The sequence below is a fragment of the Alternaria rosae genome (assembly GCF_020736505.1).
Source record: "Alternaria rosae strain MPI-PUGE-AT-0040 chromosome Unknown BKA58scaffold_9, whole genome shotgun sequence".
Taxonomy (NCBI): Eukaryota; Fungi; Ascomycota; class Dothideomycetes; order Pleosporales; family Pleosporaceae; genus Alternaria; species Alternaria rosae.
In genome coordinates this window covers 166,659-183,247 of record NW_025763578.1, presented here as the reverse complement: position 1 = coordinate 183,247, position 16,589 = coordinate 166,659, and the positions used below count along the sequence as shown (strand labels likewise).

Genomic DNA, 16,589 nt, shown 5'->3' with positions numbered 1-16,589 from the left:
GCCTGTGGCAACCATGCCTGCATGCGCCGTGCATTAACCGCTGGCTTGGCCTGAGACACGCTTTCCTGCCTCGACAACCGTGGACGTCGATGCCGACAACATGAATATCCAGGCCACTCCGCCCCCGCCCACGAGCACACGACGCCGTTCGAGCGCTGCCAACGGTGCAGCAGAGGCCATTGCAGCCGCCGCCTCCGCCTCCGCCTCTGCCTCTGCCAATCTGAACCGCTGGTCCCAGGCCCCGGGCACCCAAGCCAGCAGGAGCGACCACCCGCACCACCAGCACCACCCGAGTTTCTCGCGCAAGCTGAGCATCACCACGGCCAACACGGCGACGCCTGCCACTGCCGCCAATGGCCCCGAATCGCCCGCTCGCATCGCCAATTCTGCCCCTCGCTCGCCCACCGCGAGCCCCCGCCGACACCGCCCACGCTCTCCCGCATACGACCCCCCATCCTCGGTGACAGGCGCCCCCAAGGTACCACAGCTGCCCCCGATCCTCCTGCCCTCGACCGTCTACGACCCCAACACCCCCACGAGCACCTCGACCACCAACAACTCGCCCTCTGCGTCTAGCCTCTTTACCCCGAACCTGCTCTCCGGCCTCCAGCAGCGCGACTACTTCAACTCGAAACCCACGCAGCCTCCGCCGTCCCAGAGACCCCCATCTCGCACCACCAAGGCCGAAAAGGTGCTGGGCAAGTCGCCCCTCGGGTCGCCTGCTGTCCTTCAGGAGGCTGACCCAAGGCACGACTCCACTTCGGGCGCAGCTCGGCCCTCTACAGCACGCAGACCCTCCGTTGCAGCACCTAGGGATCCCGCCCAAAAGCCCCCACCGAGTGCGGGTCATAGACAAGCCGCCTCACGGGACCACTCCAGGAGTCAGAGCAGAGAACAGTTCAGGTCCGGGAGCAGAGCACACGCCCGCAGCCCCAGCAGGGATCACCATCGCAACGAGAGCAACGCCAGCGCTAGGCTAGACGACTACCAGGGCACTCCTCCCCGCACCCGCGAGCGGAGAGAGAAGGACAAGAAGACAATGCTGTCGCGTGCCCTGCAAAAGGCGAATACCGCTGTCTTGCTCGACAATGCGCAAAACTTCGAGGGCGCTATGGAGGCGTACGAGGATGCCTGCAAGCTCCTCCAGCAGGTCATGATCCGCAGCTCGCAGGAAGAGGACAGGCGGAAGCTGGATGCCATTGTAAGTCACTGCACGCTTTGTTCGTAAAGATTATCTACTAACTCCAGTAGCGAGTAACATACACCAACCGCATAGAAGAACTGCGACGGCTAGATCCCGGCTACACTAACCATAGCGGCAAATCACTACCAGCACGCCCTATGAGCGGGGAATCGCTGGACGAACACCGCTCAATGCTGCTGCTTGACGACGATGAACCACCTGCAGTGATTGAAACTGCCACAGTATCTCGCATAGTTAACGACCGTTCCATATATGATACCCCTCCAGCCGGCGAGCCTACACCGCCGCCCAACCAGCAGCTGCCTCTTCGCAAGGGCTCCGACGGTCCTCGTGAGTCGGTCATTTCCACCGCCATCCGCGATGTGCAAAGAGGCATGCAGAACCCGCAGTTCAACCTACAGCCCCCACCTGGGCGAATTGCACCTTCCACCACATCTGTTCGATCCTCAACTGCCGAATCGTTGATGGACCGCGTGTATATGCCTCCGCCGCTTTCTCCAAAGCGATCCAAATCTCCTCTCCCGGACGGTAAAGAGTCCGAGCCCGAGGAGTACGGCCGATTATTACGACCACAGCAGCCCGTCAAGTCAAATCACCAGCGAGTCCACAGCAATGAGTCAACATCATGGCTTGACACTATTGATGAGTCTGGCGGATCATCGTGCTCTTCCTCAGTTCATTCCATGTCTCCTGGAGGAGTGCGCCGAAAACATCTACGAAACAACAGCGGAGGAACCGAGGCAGAATTCGATGCGGCGCTTGACGCAGCCGTCGAAGCTGCGTACGATGATGGATATGAACCTTACGACGACGACATTTCTACACCCGGTGATTTAATAGCGACTAAGTTGCGTAACGTGGAATTGGCCAAGGAGCGCGTGCGAGAGGCGGAACGCGAAGAGGCCATTGCTGCGGCCAAGTATCGTTACAAAGAGACGCAGCTTCGGGGCGAGGGACTTCCGCATGTGCGTGAAAGCGCCGAGATCAGGTTCAACGACGAGGCCGAAGAGGAAGAGCGGTTACTGGATGAGATGACGCGAGAGTACATGCTGGATGGTTTTGATTTCGATCTGCAGACAAAGTCGTCGTTACCGCGGCAGTCAGACTCGAGTGGCTTTTCTGGAAGCGCGTACAACAGCTCCGTATCGTCACACAGAACAACAGGTGGTACGTCACTCTCAACCGTTGCAGAGCTGATGCACCCGACATCCAAGCAACCACCCGCTCATTCCCCGCCCGCGGTGCCTGCTCCATCTGGCGCTCTGCCTGCGTTGCCTACGGTTCCCGAGTCACAAGCATCGCAAACGATCGACACCGCAGAAACCACACCACGGCCCACTACTGCAACCAAGGACGCAGCCTCAGTACGAAGCCGCAGGTTATCGGGACAAAATGCAAAGTCTTTGAAAATAGAGACTTCTGTACCGCCTGTCCCGCCTGCACCTCACACGGAGAAGCCTCCGGTGCCAGCTAAGGATGCGCCTACCGACCTCCCCGTCCAACCCAAGTCTGCGGCACCAACATTCAGCACCACCAAGCCTACCCTAGACTCCGCGTTCAAGCTTCCCGCTCTGCCGCAAGCGTCCCAACAATCTGGTCTTCGAGCTCCATCACCTCAGCCCACCCTTTACAGTCCCGCTGAGACTGCTGCCACGGTTTCACCCGCGACGCCCGCCCTCGGCCATGCTGTTTCCAACGAGGCTGGTCTTGTACCAGGTTCGCCAAAGACCGGAAAAACCTCAGCGATGGGAATAAGGAAGAACAAGTCCTCTCTTAGCCTGAAACAGCGCAACTTGTCGATATCCAGCCCAGATGGCTCAGATGCATCCATAGGAACGCCACTGAGCACGACCTTTTCCATTACGGGCAGGAAACCCAGCAATGTCAGCCTGGCAATGCCAACGCCCAGCGTCCCCACATTCAACGTCGATGGTCTACCGAGTGGAGGGATGCACTTGTTCGAGAGCGATATCCACTCACCGTTCTCGCCCGGTTCGCCAAGCCCAGCCATCACGAACGCCCCGATCCCTCTGGAGCCATGTCCGGATTCGTACCTCCTGAGACCGTTCTGGTTAATGCGATGCTTCTACCAGACTATTGCGCATCCCCGCGGTGGCTATCTCTCAACTAAACTCTTTATTCCCCGCGATGTATGGCGAGTAAAGGGCGTCAAGCTGAAGAACATCGAGGACAAGGTCGCCAACTGCGATATGCTCACAGCAGCCCTTCAAAAACTAGCGTCTGTGGATACAAACGACGCGGATGCTGTCCTAGAAGAGATGCAGTCTTTGGAACTAGTGCTCGACCAGGTGCAAGCCCAGCTAGCAAAGAAACTAGGTAACGAAGTCGGTGTACAATCCGTAACCGCACTTTTCAGAGATGCGACCACTGTCGGCGAAGGTGCATCATCAACAGACGCCTCCGGCAGGCATGGTTCCGTGGACCATCAACCCAAGGGTGCTGTTGCCCAGGGCAAATCCTACCTTGCCTCGTGGCGGAAACTCCGATCGAAGAACTCGGGCGTCAACCTCGCGGGTATGGCCGGTGGTGCCAAGAGTGCAGAAGTGCCCAAGGACACTCTGATCATGTCCACCCTTCCCATGACCAATCTGCCCAGCATCCGCTTCGCAAAGCGAGACATTTCCGGTGTTGTGTTTGAGGGACCTAATGCAGGGTACATGGGTTCTTTGGCAAGGTTATTCGATGCGGTCCAAATATTGGGTATGTCTTCCTTTATGTCATCTCTCATCATAACTGTGAATTAACTAACAGCGCTATAGACCAAATCGCCCGCCAAGTCGAAGATCCAGGTCTCAAGCATTCCTCCCCCACCCACGTCGGTCTCGAGCTATCAACCCGCCACGCCGCAGAGTTCTTCGGCTTCTACATCTGCCGCTTCGTTCTCACCGACGTCACTATGATGTTGGATAAATTCATCAAGAGAGGCAGTGAATGGGTTTTGGTTTAAGCAGAGAGCGTAAGCCTGCCTACCTGTATGTGAATATGGTTCTTTTCAATTAAATGCAAGGGATTTGTAATGAGATGGAGATTCCTTTCTTTCCTAAAGCGTTTTGTACTAGACGATCTGTGGAAACAGGTCTGGTCTGGTCAGGTATGAAACCGTACATATCATCATGACTCAAGAACGCGAAGAGAGAAGAGGCATGAGTGCCTCTCTGGAAAGAGGAGGGAAAGAAAGAAACGAGCGACGGGATAAAGGAAGGCGGACTGGTGTTTTCGAAGGCTTTTTCTCTAGTCACAAGTCACAGTCAAGTCATGAGGTTATGGATCTTGGTTGAGCGCTGGATAGCACTTTAGCTTGGCTCTCTTTTGGTTTTCAGTCTTGTTGTTGTTCGCTGTTTGTTTTGGTCTCTGCGTTGCATACTGGCTTTCGAAGATATCCCCCGCCACAACTCATCTTAGCTTAGCTTTATTATTATCGAAGCATACTTCTTTTCGAAACATTGCAATGTGCGCCTATATACATATGTGTGTGTGTCGTGAGAATGGAGAGAGACGAGAACGTTGAACGGGTGTATGATGAAGTTTTGAGAGAAAGAAATTGTTCATATTACGATTCATTGAAAAGAGGAAGAAAGTACAGGAGAAAGAGGAGCCAAATCAAACAACGAAAGGCCTTCCTACTCTCGCCTTCTCCGCAGCAGTAGTGCTCACACGCTTCTCCTCAGCCTGCACAACAAGATCGTGCGGCGAGAATTTCCCCTCCGTTGACACCCTCGCCCTAGGCTCCGACCGATTCCACAACTCAAAGTGGCTGTAGAACCTCCCATTTCCAGGCGGCGGCCTCTTCGCTTCTGCTCTGCCCAAGACGCCCGGCCGTTGCACTCCTGGTACCGACGGCGACGACGGTGAAGCAGACCCCGCGTCATCGTCATCACCACCACCACCACCCGGTAGATTGAGAAAGCGACTCCACGCCGTCGCCGCACTCTCCAGACTACTACTCGCACGTATGGTGCGTATAACAGCCTGAGCGCTGATGAGGTCGCTTTCGAGCAGTGCGGTTTGAAAGGTAGTGAGACTTTGCTGGAGACCGGCGACGGCTTCGTTGACGGGGCTGTTCATTTCGCGGTGGTAGGCGCGACCGAGGGTTATCAGACTGTTGGCTAGGTTGGGCATGGATTGGATGTATTCCATGTAAGAGGATGTGAGGTCGATGGTGAGGTTGTCGAGGGTGGGTGTGGTTGTGGGGATGCTTGTCGGGAGGGCGAGACTGGCGGTTAAGGGGAGTGTGGGGGTTGCGAGCGTGGGCGGTGTGGGTAGGGTGCTGTTGATGGTCGTGTTGGGGAGGAGCCATGACGTCTATTGTTGGTGATTGTTAGTGCTGGTCACGACACTGCTTGGGGTGGGGCTGAGGATGCATACCCTGTTTGTGTCTAGCTGGAACTTCCCTCTCAGGATGGTGTTGGTGATATTGTTGACGAGGTCGGCTGTGCCCATCTGACCGCTACCACCGAAGAGGTTGAAGCCAAAACCTCGGTTGGGGTTATTTGGATCGGCGATAGCGCTTGCTGCCGAATTGATGACGTTTTGTAGATCGGTGAGGTCCTGGACAGCGGCGGGTGTGGCCATGACAGTCGGGATCATGATGATGCCAGTGACGAGCATCGTGTGGAATAGGGAGGAGGCCTTGTGGTGAACCGAAAACATACTAAGCTGACGATGCGGCTAGCAAGTAATCGGAGTTGGTAGGCGTGAAAGTGAGAGGTGGGAAGGCTCAAAGTATGCTGCTGGAAGCTAGGAGTGTCTTTTGTAAATTGTTGGTGGATGAGGAGTGGAGGTTTGGGTGGCATTGTTGGCCTCTTATTGTATGTATATAGTCCAGTAAGTGGTGGAAGGAACGATGCCGTCTAGGGATTTGTCGAAGTAAGTGAGCTGATTGGAGGGAACAAATGACAAACCGTGTGACAGGAAGTGGCTATGGGCGCGGCATCGAAATGTAAGAACTACCGAGACAGTTATGCCTGCACAACTGGGCTACCGATGACTGAATATCCCGATGCTGTCGACAACGCAGGATGAAGAAGCACAATTTCCCTGAAAAGAATACAACCCGGGTTTGAAAACATTAACAGGAATTTCTCAAACACCATTAGTAAATACAATTTTACACCTTCCAGCCTAACTCGACCGCTTCTTCCCTCGCCGTCAGGACGACTGGCATCACTTCCGCATTGAGCATATCAGAATCTACATCCCCAGGTCGCACCTTCTGCTTGTGAGTTCGAACCATCTCCCTGAGCCCCAAACTGCTGTCTTCGTCGTCGTCTTCATCTTCATCTTCGTTCTCTCCCACTTCTTCAGCCTGCTTGGCCATCGTTCCGCGCATTCGCGGCCCAGATATTACGATGGGAACGTCCTCCTTCGGCCTACGTGTGACAGGTTCACGCAGTTTCATAAGAGCAGCGGCCTGCGCATCATCTTCAGAGCCTTCCGAATCATCCACCAGCTCTACTTCTGGTGGAATCAGAGCATCGTATGGTTTCAGTGCGTCCCCAGAATACGCTTGCGAATAAATTAGTCCAAGCCTATTCAATGTATGTGTAGAAAACTCCGACTCTTCATCGCTCACTTCCACGATAGCAGTCCCTGGAGGCTGTATAAGTGTAGCTTTGATAGTGGCCACGAAGTCTGCTTCAACTGTTCCTTTTCCTTTGCTCTCGATAGAAACCTGCTCCACTCCACGAATGCCCAGTAGCGCGTTCTTGAGAAGCTTCTCCGTACTGTTAATCTTGTAGGGTAGTTTGTTCCTCTCTTCGTCGCTCAGCTTGCCGTCTGCTAGCTTCTTGAGCTTGCCATCAACGCACTTAGATAGCACTGGTGATATGAGGTGATAGCTGTAATGCGTAAGGAGTGTATTGCCTTTTACGACTAGTCGAATGGTTTGTAAGTTGTGAGGGTTGGTAGCGTCACCGGGGCGTGAATGTAGCTTGTTGAATGCAAGTGCGAAACGGTCCTCAGTGTACGCGACCATTTAACTTGCGTCGAGATGAACCTCTAGGGTTTTCATATCTTGCAGATACGCTTCAGATTCATCGGTCTTTGAGAGGAATTCATTGCAATCAGCCTCGCCTTTGAGTACAACGTGATCGAACTCTCCAGGTGTTTTGAGGGACAGGGTCGCTTTCAATTTCTGCTTTGGCTGTGACTTGAGTGGAGTAAGAGTTATATTATCGAGCATGTCCTCCTCCTCCTCTTCTTGCGATGCGCTGTTGCGAGTCTTGCGCCGTCCACGTTCGGCGGACAAGGATGATGTTGTGAGCACACTGGCTTTCCCAGGACGTGCCATGCCTTGCTATCAAGTTGATCGACTTGATACCTCTACTTTAGTCGACGTGTGTGGTGGTGTGATTGCGATCGAGAACCTTGGCTGAGGTACAAACGCAAAAGAGATAGCATAGGTCTAGAGAGGGGCTCAACAGGGGTGCATGTAAGTGAATTGGTGGAGAAGGGGAGTGAGTACCGGCAATCTACCTTTAATACTTATAAGGAACAGCCATGAGAAGTCACCAGCACAGTGAAGTCGGCTCTGGAATATAGACATGTTCAGGTGACCGCACGATTCTGCATAATCAGCGCTCTCAGACGTGTCTTTCACTATACATACCGTCTAATGCATCATATGGTATATCGTAATGGGCAGTGACGTCTAAAACGTGCCTGAAACTTGGAGAAGCACCGTGATAAAACCCTCCCATGGTGACACCCGGCTTACACGACGAGAGTATTACGCTCCAACAGAATTCTGGTCGTCGCCAGCTATTGTAGAGTATCTGTAGTGCCCCCACTTACGAGCGCTTTCTCGTAGGCTCTCCACCATAATCCCAGATTCGCCGCGACTAGTAAGTCCATCATTTTCAGGCCTTCGTCTTCCAGAATTATCTTTCCCAATTTCGCTTGCTTACCACCAAAACCACCACCAGCAAACTCCTGACCTAGAGAAAGATCTAAGCGATCTAACGAGCTCCTAGCGTCTTCGGTGGTATCATCGCGACTGACTGATAAGGAGGAGTTATTACGGCTGTGTCGTGCTTTGCGAAAGAACGACGAGCGTTTTGAGCCTTCTTCGCCTCTGGGTGTAGTGGGTTTTGGACTACTTGGGAGGTTGAACCTTAGCTCACTAACCGTCATTGCTGTAGACGGCGCTCCTTGACGCCCTGGGACAATATGTCGACACTACGAGGGTAGTTAGTATTATTAATTAATCACTGCTGCGATGGGAATGGCATTACCTTCAAAGATCCTCCACCTATTCCCGTGGTGAATTCGCATCGTCCGTTCCACGGGCTTGTGAACACATAGCCACGGAAAGTGGTTTGCCTATCAGAGACTTGAATGCTACCATATGTCTGGTCTTGCCTAGTCACAAACGGGGGAGTTGGAGGTGGTCGCATGTCTGTTGATGTAGAGTTGGTCTGCGCGCGATAATTCTCTCTTGAGTCAGGGCGTCCGGTATCGTAGTCATACGAATTAAGCTTCCGATGTCCAAAGCCGCCGATGTGCTGCGATCCTTCCATCCATATGCGTCGACGGAACACGTTCTCGTTTGTAGACAGATGAGCCCCCGTCTGCTGTTCTGACCCTGCGCTACGTGATTGGATAGACATTCCACTATCTCGTGTTGTTAAAGGAGGCTTGTTGGTGGTGTCGGAATGTAGAAATTTGGAGTAGCCAGGGTTGAAAACTTCGATATACATCGGGGCTCCCAACTTCTTCTTGATGCTGGGATCATTCGATGCCGACGAGATATCTAGGATAGGTGGGTCCTCAATGCGAGCAACATTCCATTGCGCGCCAGATGCGGGATCTCGCCGGATAAGGGTGAGCGACGCGCTAGAGCGTGACGGGTTCTCTGATTGTCTGCGTGGTGAAGCTGTCGGTCTTCGATTTTCCTGTTGGTACTGGCTTGCGTCGAACGAGCGTCGTGGGCTGTGGCTATACTCTGGGGCGAGCATTGTAGATCTCCGCGCATAGTTGCCTGCATCGATGTTCTGGTTGTTGGAGTAGTTATTGATAGTCGCCAGAGTACTAGGCACTGGCTTCCGTACGGGAGCAGTGTTCGTGCCGGGTACTGCTTTCCTTGGAACAATAGGCGCAGAGACGGGATTGGAAGAAGCTTGGCCCTCTTGCGCATAATCTGGATCCTGGAATTCGGGAGGGTTGACAAGGTAAGCATCTTCTGGTTGCTCAACGTGGACGAAATAGAGTGAGCTTTGTATGTCTTCTGCGGTCACTACCTTTTCCCGCGGCTTCATCGGAGATAAGAAGACATCTGAACAATGTTAGGCCCACTGTAGGAGAATACACGTTGACAGCCGTACCTCTGCTGCCGGGAACACGGGCGATGTACAGTACTAGCGGGTCATGGCTCTCATGAGTAGGATTCCTTGGGTAAGCTGGTGGATTGGATGCAAGAGCGGTAAGCGATGAAAGAGACCTGGCTTCGATGATTGGCGTAGCCATTAAAGCGAAGGTATTGGCAGTTTTGATATGCGGGACAGCGCTGAGTATATGGAGTTGTCAGGTGATTGACAGCAGGGCGTTGCTTAGGATATATACAAGGCGACCACGGCGAGGTTGTGCTTGGGCTCGGGTGGCTGTGCGTACGCGTCTCCACCGACTATCATGTACAACAAATGAGTTGTCTTGACCTATCGTTGTGAAGCGCGAGAGGCAAGCGGATCTGACAGACGCGCATCATCCATGGACTCGCGGCGCCTTGCCGGCAGCGAGGCTGAGGCTGGTGAAGGAGCCTTGAGCACGCGAGTCTACTTCACGTTAAGCCAAACCGGGCGGTGGCTGGGGCGGCGAGGGTCTATTGGTGGGTGGGTCTGATCTTGGAAGGGTCCTAGCGCTGAAAGTCTGCTCGAAATCTTGGCTTTCGTTTTGACCTCGATTTTCGCGACCCGCACACGACACGCTCGCCCCGCCGACTCTACGCCCTGTACCTGTCTGAACCAGGACATATCGTATTACGAAAAGTATCCTTGCGTCTATTGTTTACGCAATGGGCGACAATCTCGAGGTATGCACCGGGCCCGCCTCCTGTCGCTCGCTCTCGCCGCTAACTGAGAGCTGCAGGAGCGTCTAAAGAGCCATGCTCGTGCCTTCGAGGGACTCATGTCTCTGATACCCGCCAAAGACTACTACGGCAAGGATGAGAGTATCACCAGCGTATGCATCTCTTCACCTCCAGACATCCGGCTTGTGCTGACATGATGTCTGCAGACGCAATGGCAAAAGAAAGGCAAGAAGCAGACTCTCGAAGAAAGACAAGCAGCCAAGCGAGCGAAGCTGGATCCTGCCTCCCACAAGAGCGCCAAAGACGTCATGGATGAGAACGCGCTAAAACGGAAGCGTGAACTGGAGGGTGAGGAGGTTTCTGAGCCCGAGTCGTCCGACCTTGACATGGACATCACAAAGGAGAAGCCTCTTGAGGGCATCAAGAGCAAGGCAAAGAAGCAAAAGACACAGCCTGTTGAGCCCGAAGTCGAGGAGACCGAAGAAGTCACTCTGTCCAAGGCGGAGGCCAAGCACGCGGCGAAAGCAGAGAAGCGAAGAGAAAAGAGGAAGGAGAAGCAGGCCAAGAACAAGCAAAAGATGGAAGCGAAGAAAGCGCTACCAACGCAGTTCCAAGGTCTCGCCGCCGAAAAGCCTGAAAAGGACGAGGACGAAGACGAAGACGAAGACGAAGAAGACGACGATTCTGCAGACGAACTCGAACATCCAGACGAACGCATAGAGGCTTTGGACGTCTCCGGTCTCGTCGAAGAGGGTCAGTCTACTGCTCCCTCCACTACTGCCAATTCCAACTCCTCCACAGCCTCCGTCGCCTCCGCCGCTTCGTCAAATTCTTCACTACCCCAGTCTGGTGAAGAAGCGCCACAGAAGAAGGCTAAGAAACCATACACGATCGATCCGCAAAAACATGAGGATTTCCGCGCTCGGTTGAACGCGAAACTAGAGGCAATGCGCGCGGCGCGAAAGGCTGACGGCCCAGATGGACGCCCCGCACGCAACCGAGCAGAGCTGATCGAGGCGCGCAGGAAGAAGGAAGCCGAAAAGAAGGCCGCGAAGAAGGCCATGCGTCAGGATGCGAAAGAGGATGAGGCACGACAGCAAGCAGAGGAGCAGCTCGCACGGATAAGAGGCGGTTCGGGCTCACCCTCTGTATTCCCGGCGAGGTCGCCGGAGACCGAGCGCAACTTTAACTTTGGCAAGATCGCATGGGACGGCCAACAGCTTGAAAGCAATCTCTCTGGATTCCTCGATTCCAAGAAGAAGAAGGGCAAGTCAGATGCGAAGACCGCACTAGAGGCTGCGCAGAAGAAACAGGCTCGCATCAATGCCTTCGATGAGGACAAGCGCAAGGATATTCAAGAGAAGGATCTATGGCTTGCTGCCAAGAAGAGGGCACAGGGCGAGAAGGTGTTTGATGACGTCAACCTTCTGAAGAAGAGCCTAAAGCGTCAACAAAAACAAAAGGACAAGAGCAAGCAAGAGTGGAAGGAGAGGCTCACTAACGTCGACCAAGGAAAGGCCGCGAGACAGAAGAAGAGGGAGGAGAATCTTAAGAAGCGCAAGGAGGACAAGGGCCAAAAGGGTAAAAAGAAGGTCAAGAAGCCTGGCAAGAAGGTCAAGCGACCGGGCTTTGAGGGTACATTCAAGGCGAGATGATCATGAGGCTGGGCGGAATCAAGGTATATAAAAGGAAAGGGTGGCGGCATGCATACTATAGGCAGGCATTTGGCGTTTGATACCATATCATGGCAGGCATCGTATGAGCGTTAGGAGTATTATGATCTTGAATATTAGGTTGTCTTGTCTCGAGAATGTTCGTTCAATGCCAATGCTGTCTTGCAAATCAATAGTAATGCATCTAGTTGGGCCTCGGAATTGATGTGCACTCGTCGCCTCTGTGTATGTATGGGTCTTCTTCGACATGGACTCGGTGAGCTTGGTATTGTTTACTGATGCATTGACAAAAGAAATCTGACTGGTCATGTCAGAAGGAACCGCTCCTTATATGTACAGTAATTCCAAATCGCTCCCGTCCATTATCTGTAAGGCGCATCCGCACGAGCAGCTGCGGCAATCTCAGGCTCCCACTTGTCTCCGTTTGCTAGCAACTTCTCCTTGTTGTAAAGTAGCTCCTCTCGGGTCTCGGTCGCGTACTCAGCATTGGGTCCTGTATCGTGTTAGCACCTGATCAGTGTACTCAGGGAACGTGTCGACATACCCTCAACAATGGCATCGACTGGGCAGCTCTCCTGGCAGAGACCGCAGTAGATGCACTTGGTCATGTCGATATCATAACGTGTGGTCCTCCTGCTACCGTCCATGCGCTCCTCAGCCTCGATTGTGATGGCCTGCGCAGGGCAGATGGCCTCGCAGAGCTTGCAAGCAATGCAACGCTCCTCACCGGTAGGGTACCTTCGCAGGGCGTGCTCGCCTCGGAAGCGGGGTGAGATGGGGCCCTTCTCGAATGGGTAGAAGATAGTGTATCTTCAGAAACGTCAGATTGCTATATTGCGACCAGGTGGCAGACGAGCAGTCTGCTGGTTGGAGTACTCACGGTGGGCGGAAAAACTGCTCCAGCGACACATACATGCCGCGGAACATCTCCATAAGCAAGAAGTACTTGCCGGCGCGGTCCAATGCACCTTCTCCTTCATCCCATCGCTTGGGCTTGGGTAACCGGAAGCCTGGCGGTGGGGGTCCCGCTGGGGTGGCGGCTCGGGATAGAGTGGTAGAGAAGAAGGCGACGGTGGCGGGCGAGGGGAGGCGTCCAGACGCGAACTGTGGTGACCGGAGGAGCGTGGCAGCTGGGCGGCTGCGTGCCAACATTGCCAATGGCTTTGCGCTGGCCATTGTGAGCGTGGTGGAGTCGCTGGCGGGTTGGGGGGTTGCTGGCGGATATGGAGGTTGTCGTCAAGCTCGAAACTTGAGGTCGTCGCTTGTAACGCGGAGGCTGCGATTGGCCGACAAGTCCAATGACGGCAACAACAGTGGGAGGCAACTCCGAGGTCAGAAATTTGTCTCGGGCGATGGAGTTGGGTATATGAACGATTCTCAAGTCTTTTTCGGATAACCGCATTAGCTGTTGTGATAATCCAAGGTGCGCTTGTTCACTCGTACGGAAATGCTTCTTGACGGCTGACTAACGTAATGTAACTTTAGTCTGAAGTTCTAGTCGAGCATCAACATCACCACCACCACCGACCTTGCTACCCTCGCACGACACCCTCCCAAACCGTCCACCATGTTCCGAACAGCACTCCTCAGGTCCGCCCGGTCCGCCGTCCGCGCTGCCCCGCGATGCCAGGCCGCAATGGCTCGCCCCGTTGCGCGAAGCTCTTTCGTCCAGCCAAAGCAAATGAACCCCTCCGTATACTTCCAGGCCGTACGATGCTACGCCGCGAGCGCCGGTCTGTCAAAAGATGAGGTCACCGGCAGGATAATGGACCTCCTGAAGAACTTCGACAAGGTAATGCTTATGCGACTGGATTTTGAGAAAGTGGCTAACGCAGAAACAGGTCACCGATGCCTCCAAGGTAGCTACCAACCGCGTGTGAAGGATTGGAGACAAATGCTTATATTTTTCAGCTGAACGCCGAATCGCACTTCCACAACGACCTCGGTCTCGACAGTCTGGATACCGTAGAGGTGGTCATGGCAATTGAGGAGGTTAGTTGGTGCGCATGCGATACACAGAAGGCAAATCTGACATTGCGGCAGGAATTCAGCATTGAGATCCCCGACAAGGAGGCCGATGCCATCCACAGCGGTACGTTCAAATGCAGGGTCGGAGATATACATACTGATGATATCACAGTCAAGCAAGCAGTGGACTACATCATGGCTCAGCCCGATGGTGAGTCGCAACTTGAAAATCCCGAAGTCGTCCCAAACTAACTTATCGTAGCTCACTAAATGACATTGGAGAGCCGCGCTGGGTTGAAGATGATGGATGTGGAATTGGTAGTCGGTCCTACCGGCATCGCTATATATATGCCTCCGTGTAAAACAGTCGCCTGGGTCGGCACCGTGTACTTCTGATAGAATTGACGCTATCCACCTCCCAGTGCTTTGGCTATTGTGTTGTTGGACGCCTGTTTACTTGATCTCCGAAGCGTGCGTAACTAATCTTGGCACATCCGAGACCGACACCCTGTCCGCTGATTGATGTGGCACGAGAATCAACCCCCAACGCGTTACTCACACAGGCGCCTTACCATACCCCTTATTCTTTACGTCGCCGTGCCCGCTACCCTCTCCCACATCGCTTTCACCGAAAGTCCCACATAGTCCGACACCGCGCATGCGCAGCCCAAGCGCCCTCATCCCTGCGCCCGTTGAGGAGCATCACGCATAATTTCAACAAGACCCCCCTCCCGTTCCACAACCACACCTGATGGCTTCTAGCTCTGGTCTGACGCGCCGGAGAGGAGGCGGCGGCGCTGCAGGCAACGGCGAGGACGAGAGCAGCCGGGTCAGCTCGCCAGCACCCAAGCGCACCGACGACCGCACCCCCGAAACCTCCTACGAAAGCTCCGAGAATGGCCACAAGATCGCATTCGACCCCCGGGATATCAGCGAAAATGCAGAGAGGAGCAAACAGCCCAAGCTGACACTCATGGAGGAAATCATCCTCATGGGGCTGAAGGACAAACAGGTGTGTACACGGCAGCGTGCTGGTGGGCTAGGGGCAGCAGGCTGATGAGTGAGAATAGGGATACCTGTCGTTCTGGAACGACAACATCTCCTATGCATTGCGAGGCTGCATTGTCATAGAATTAGCCTTCCGAGGCCGCGTGAGCATGCAAAAGGACTCGAATCGGCGACGGTTCCCCCTCGCAGACAGGGTCATCGAGGTTATTGACGACACATTGACCGGTGAGGTTCTGCTGGACGAGGCCCTCAAGATGATGAAGTCGAGTGAGAAGATGAGCGTCAACTCATGGATCGACCTCATGAGCGGTACGTTTGCGGCGCACAATCCCAAGGCTGGTGCTCGGCACTAATTATACACACAGGAGAGACGTGGAACCTCATGAAGATTGGCTACCAACTAAAACAAGTACGCGAACGACTATGCAAAGGCCTCGTCGACAAGGGCATCCTGCGCACCGAGAAGAAGAACTTCCTCCTGTTCGACATGGCTACACATCCCGTCGCAGACGGCGGCGCAAAGGAGGAGATTCGACGCAGAGTCCGGAACGTCCTCACCAACCGCACCGTCGTCCTCCCTGGCAGCCAATTCCTCCCCGAGGAGTTGGAGTTCAGAGTGCTCCGAACAATCACCATGGTCTGCGCCGCCTATGCCGCCAACGTCCTAGAGAACGCCTTGACAACGTTGGGTCACGAAGCGCGGGAACGGGCTTTTGCTCAAGTAGACGAGCTGCTGGCAGAGTATTCGCAGTGGCCGTTTGCAAAGAGGCAAGGCGGCTCGCAGGGTGTGGGCGCAAACTTGGGTCAGCTCATCACGGACGAAGTTAATGGTTCCAAGGATAAGGAGCTCCAGCTTGAGGTAAGTCAATCGCTGTTTTGCTTTTCCCTTAATATGACAGAGCGCTGACCATGTTACTATAGGTTGTCGCAGCGTGCTTGAGTGTATTCACTCGACTTGACTCACTGCTTTGAGCGGAGGGAATGCAACGAGAGCAGCGATATTACTGAGCAACGGGGGAGTGCACGTCTCAGCAGCGAACCTGAACGTTTGAGTATCTATCGCAAGCAAAGCAGACGCATATAGGCGGCGAACTTGTAAGCGGCGGCGTGTCCGGGCCGGGACTGGATGGAAATGTTTAGGTATTGTCAGTTTCTAGCATTGATGCAACTAGGATGGATCTGGAGGCGAGGGCGTCAGAGTGCGGTGACGAGGTGTACTACCAGACGCTTCTTATCTTCTTCTACTAGGCGGGTCTTTCCATAAAATACAACCTTTATTCGATAACGAACAAGGTCCACTGCATTACACGAGTGGCTTTTCCTCTGAGCTTACCGGTCTAGGTAGGCGCTAGCATTCGTCATGGCGTCACACGTGATGGGCTGCGTGGAGACGATGGAGTGCAGGTGTAATTATGTGGAACAGTCGGTAGAGCATGGCCTCTGCTTTAGTGAATAGAACCACGCCGGGCAGAGGCTGTGGGTGCGTGGGAGCGTGCCGACGAGCTTCAGCGTGGTTATGGGCTGGCTGGCTCGGCGCTCGCAAGCGGCGGGAAGTGGGAGCGAGGCGCAAATCCATCAATGCCTCTGCCTGACACACAACACATCATTCCGAGCTTATCCACGGCCGCGACCCCGCCCAAGGTACCGCAGCAGGTGTTTCGCCGATTTAGGTTTCCTGCCAATACTCTCGCCT

The 16,589-nt window shown here is 54.2% G+C and overlaps 8 protein-coding genes across 8 annotated transcripts; 4 read left to right on the top strand and 4 right to left on the bottom strand.

The window, feature by feature from the left end:
• Positions 1-8: 8 nt before the first annotated feature.
• BKA58DRAFT_232660 (uncharacterized protein) lies at positions 9-4,255 on the top strand. Its single transcript, XM_046166508.1, has 3 exons — positions 9-1,201; positions 1,252-3,925; positions 3,985-4,255. The coding sequence occupies exons 1-3, from the start codon at positions 101-103 to the stop codon at positions 4,170-4,172; spliced, it is 3,963 nt and encodes a 1,320-aa protein (XP_046021715.1). The 5' UTR covers positions 9-100; the 3' UTR covers positions 4,173-4,255.
• A 570-nt stretch (positions 4,256-4,825) lies between these two features.
• On the bottom strand, positions 4,826-5,833 carry BKA58DRAFT_321653 (uncharacterized protein; the record flags this gene model as incomplete). Its single annotated transcript, XM_046167823.1, has 2 exons — positions 4,826-5,527; positions 5,591-5,833. 2 exons carry the CDS (start codon positions 5,831-5,833, stop codon positions 4,826-4,828), a joined length of 945 nt encoding a protein of 314 aa, XP_046021714.1.
• A 499-nt stretch (positions 5,834-6,332) lies between these two features.
• BKA58DRAFT_404585 (uncharacterized protein) lies at positions 6,333-7,199 on the bottom strand (the record flags this gene model as incomplete). Its single annotated transcript, XM_046171850.1, has 1 exon — positions 6,333-7,199. One exon carries the CDS (start codon positions 7,197-7,199, stop codon positions 6,333-6,335), a length of 867 nt encoding a protein of 288 aa, XP_046021713.1.
• A 561-nt stretch (positions 7,200-7,760) lies between these two features.
• BKA58DRAFT_232643 (uncharacterized protein) lies at positions 7,761-9,808 on the bottom strand. Its single transcript, XM_046166507.1, has 3 exons — positions 9,547-9,808; positions 8,458-9,497; positions 7,761-8,401 (listed from the first exon to the last, which is right to left on the bottom strand). The coding sequence occupies exons 1-3, from the start codon at positions 9,686-9,688 to the stop codon at positions 7,985-7,987; spliced, it is 1,599 nt and encodes a 532-aa protein (XP_046021712.1). The 5' UTR covers positions 9,689-9,808; the 3' UTR covers positions 7,761-7,984.
• A 424-nt stretch (positions 9,809-10,232) lies between these two features.
• Positions 10,233-11,902, top strand: BKA58DRAFT_442845 (surfeit locus protein 6-domain-containing protein; the record flags this gene model as incomplete). The annotated part of the gene is made up of 3 exons (XM_046173937.1): positions 10,233-10,250; positions 10,307-10,399; positions 10,454-11,902. The coding sequence occupies 3 exons, from the start codon at positions 10,233-10,235 to the stop codon at positions 11,900-11,902; spliced, it is 1,560 nt and encodes a 519-aa protein (XP_046021711.1).
• A 380-nt stretch (positions 11,903-12,282) lies between these two features.
• Positions 12,283-13,096, bottom strand: BKA58DRAFT_321895 (uncharacterized protein; the record flags this gene model as incomplete). Its single annotated transcript, XM_046167832.1, has 3 exons — positions 12,283-12,413; positions 12,465-12,730; positions 12,801-13,096. The coding sequence occupies 3 exons, from the start codon at positions 13,094-13,096 to the stop codon at positions 12,283-12,285; spliced, it is 693 nt and encodes a 230-aa protein (XP_046021710.1).
• Positions 13,097-13,424: 328 nt separating this feature from the next.
• On the top strand, positions 13,425-14,333 carry BKA58DRAFT_390770 (acyl carrier protein-like protein). The gene is made up of 6 exons (XM_046170857.1): positions 13,425-13,712; positions 13,762-13,779; positions 13,832-13,912; positions 13,964-14,012; positions 14,061-14,099; positions 14,151-14,333. Exons 1-6 carry the CDS (start codon positions 13,488-13,490, stop codon positions 14,156-14,158), a joined length of 420 nt encoding a protein of 139 aa, XP_046021709.1. The 5' UTR covers positions 13,425-13,487; the 3' UTR covers positions 14,159-14,333.
• Positions 14,334-16,170, top strand: BKA58DRAFT_390765 (vacuolar protein sorting-associated protein 74). Its single transcript, XM_046170856.1, has 4 exons — positions 14,334-14,900; positions 14,959-15,205; positions 15,262-15,755; positions 15,818-16,170. The coding sequence occupies exons 1-4, from the start codon at positions 14,640-14,642 to the stop codon at positions 15,866-15,868; spliced, it is 1,053 nt and encodes a 350-aa protein (XP_046021708.1). The 5' UTR covers positions 14,334-14,639; the 3' UTR covers positions 15,869-16,170.
• The last annotated feature ends 419 nt before the right edge of the window (positions 16,171-16,589 follow it).

Excerpts from the sequence above, each read along its gene's own strand:
- BKA58DRAFT_232643 (XM_046166507.1), bottom strand. The coding sequence starts at position 9,688 with ATGGCTACGCCAATCATCGAAGCCAGGTCTCTTTCATCGCTTACCGCT. Across the intron at positions 9,498-9,546 it reads CCGTGTTCCCGGCAGCAGAG|ATGTCTTCTTATCTCCGATG; the intron begins GTACGGCTGTCA and ends AACATTGTTCAG. Across the intron at positions 8,402-8,457 it reads TAGGTGGAGGATCTTTGAAG|TGTCGACATATTGTCCCAGG; the intron begins GTAATGCCATTC and ends CTACCCTCGTAG.
- BKA58DRAFT_390765 (XM_046170856.1), top strand. The coding sequence starts at position 14,640 with ATGGCTTCTAGCTCTGGTCTGACGCGCCGGAGAGGAGGCGGCGGCGCT. Across the intron at positions 14,901-14,958 it reads TGGGGCTGAAGGACAAACAG|GGATACCTGTCGTTCTGGAA; the intron begins GTGTGTACACGG and ends GAGTGAGAATAG. Across the intron at positions 15,756-15,817 it reads ATAAGGAGCTCCAGCTTGAG|GTTGTCGCAGCGTGCTTGAG; the intron begins GTAAGTCAATCG and ends ATGTTACTATAG.
- BKA58DRAFT_390770 (XM_046170857.1), top strand. The coding sequence starts at position 13,488 with ATGTTCCGAACAGCACTCCTCAGGTCCGCCCGGTCCGCCGTCCGCGCT. Across the intron at positions 13,913-13,963 it reads TGGTCATGGCAATTGAGGAG|GAATTCAGCATTGAGATCCC; the intron begins GTTAGTTGGTGC and ends ACATTGCGGCAG. Across the intron at positions 14,013-14,060 it reads GGCCGATGCCATCCACAGCG|TCAAGCAAGCAGTGGACTAC; the intron begins GTACGTTCAAAT and ends ATGATATCACAG.
- BKA58DRAFT_232660 (XM_046166508.1), top strand. The coding sequence starts at position 101 with ATGAATATCCAGGCCACTCCGCCCCCGCCCACGAGCACACGACGCCGT. Across the intron at positions 1,202-1,251 it reads GGCGGAAGCTGGATGCCATT|CGAGTAACATACACCAACCG; the intron begins GTAAGTCACTGC and ends TAACTCCAGTAG. Across the intron at positions 3,926-3,984 it reads CGATGCGGTCCAAATATTGG|ACCAAATCGCCCGCCAAGTC; the intron begins GTATGTCTTCCT and ends ACAGCGCTATAG.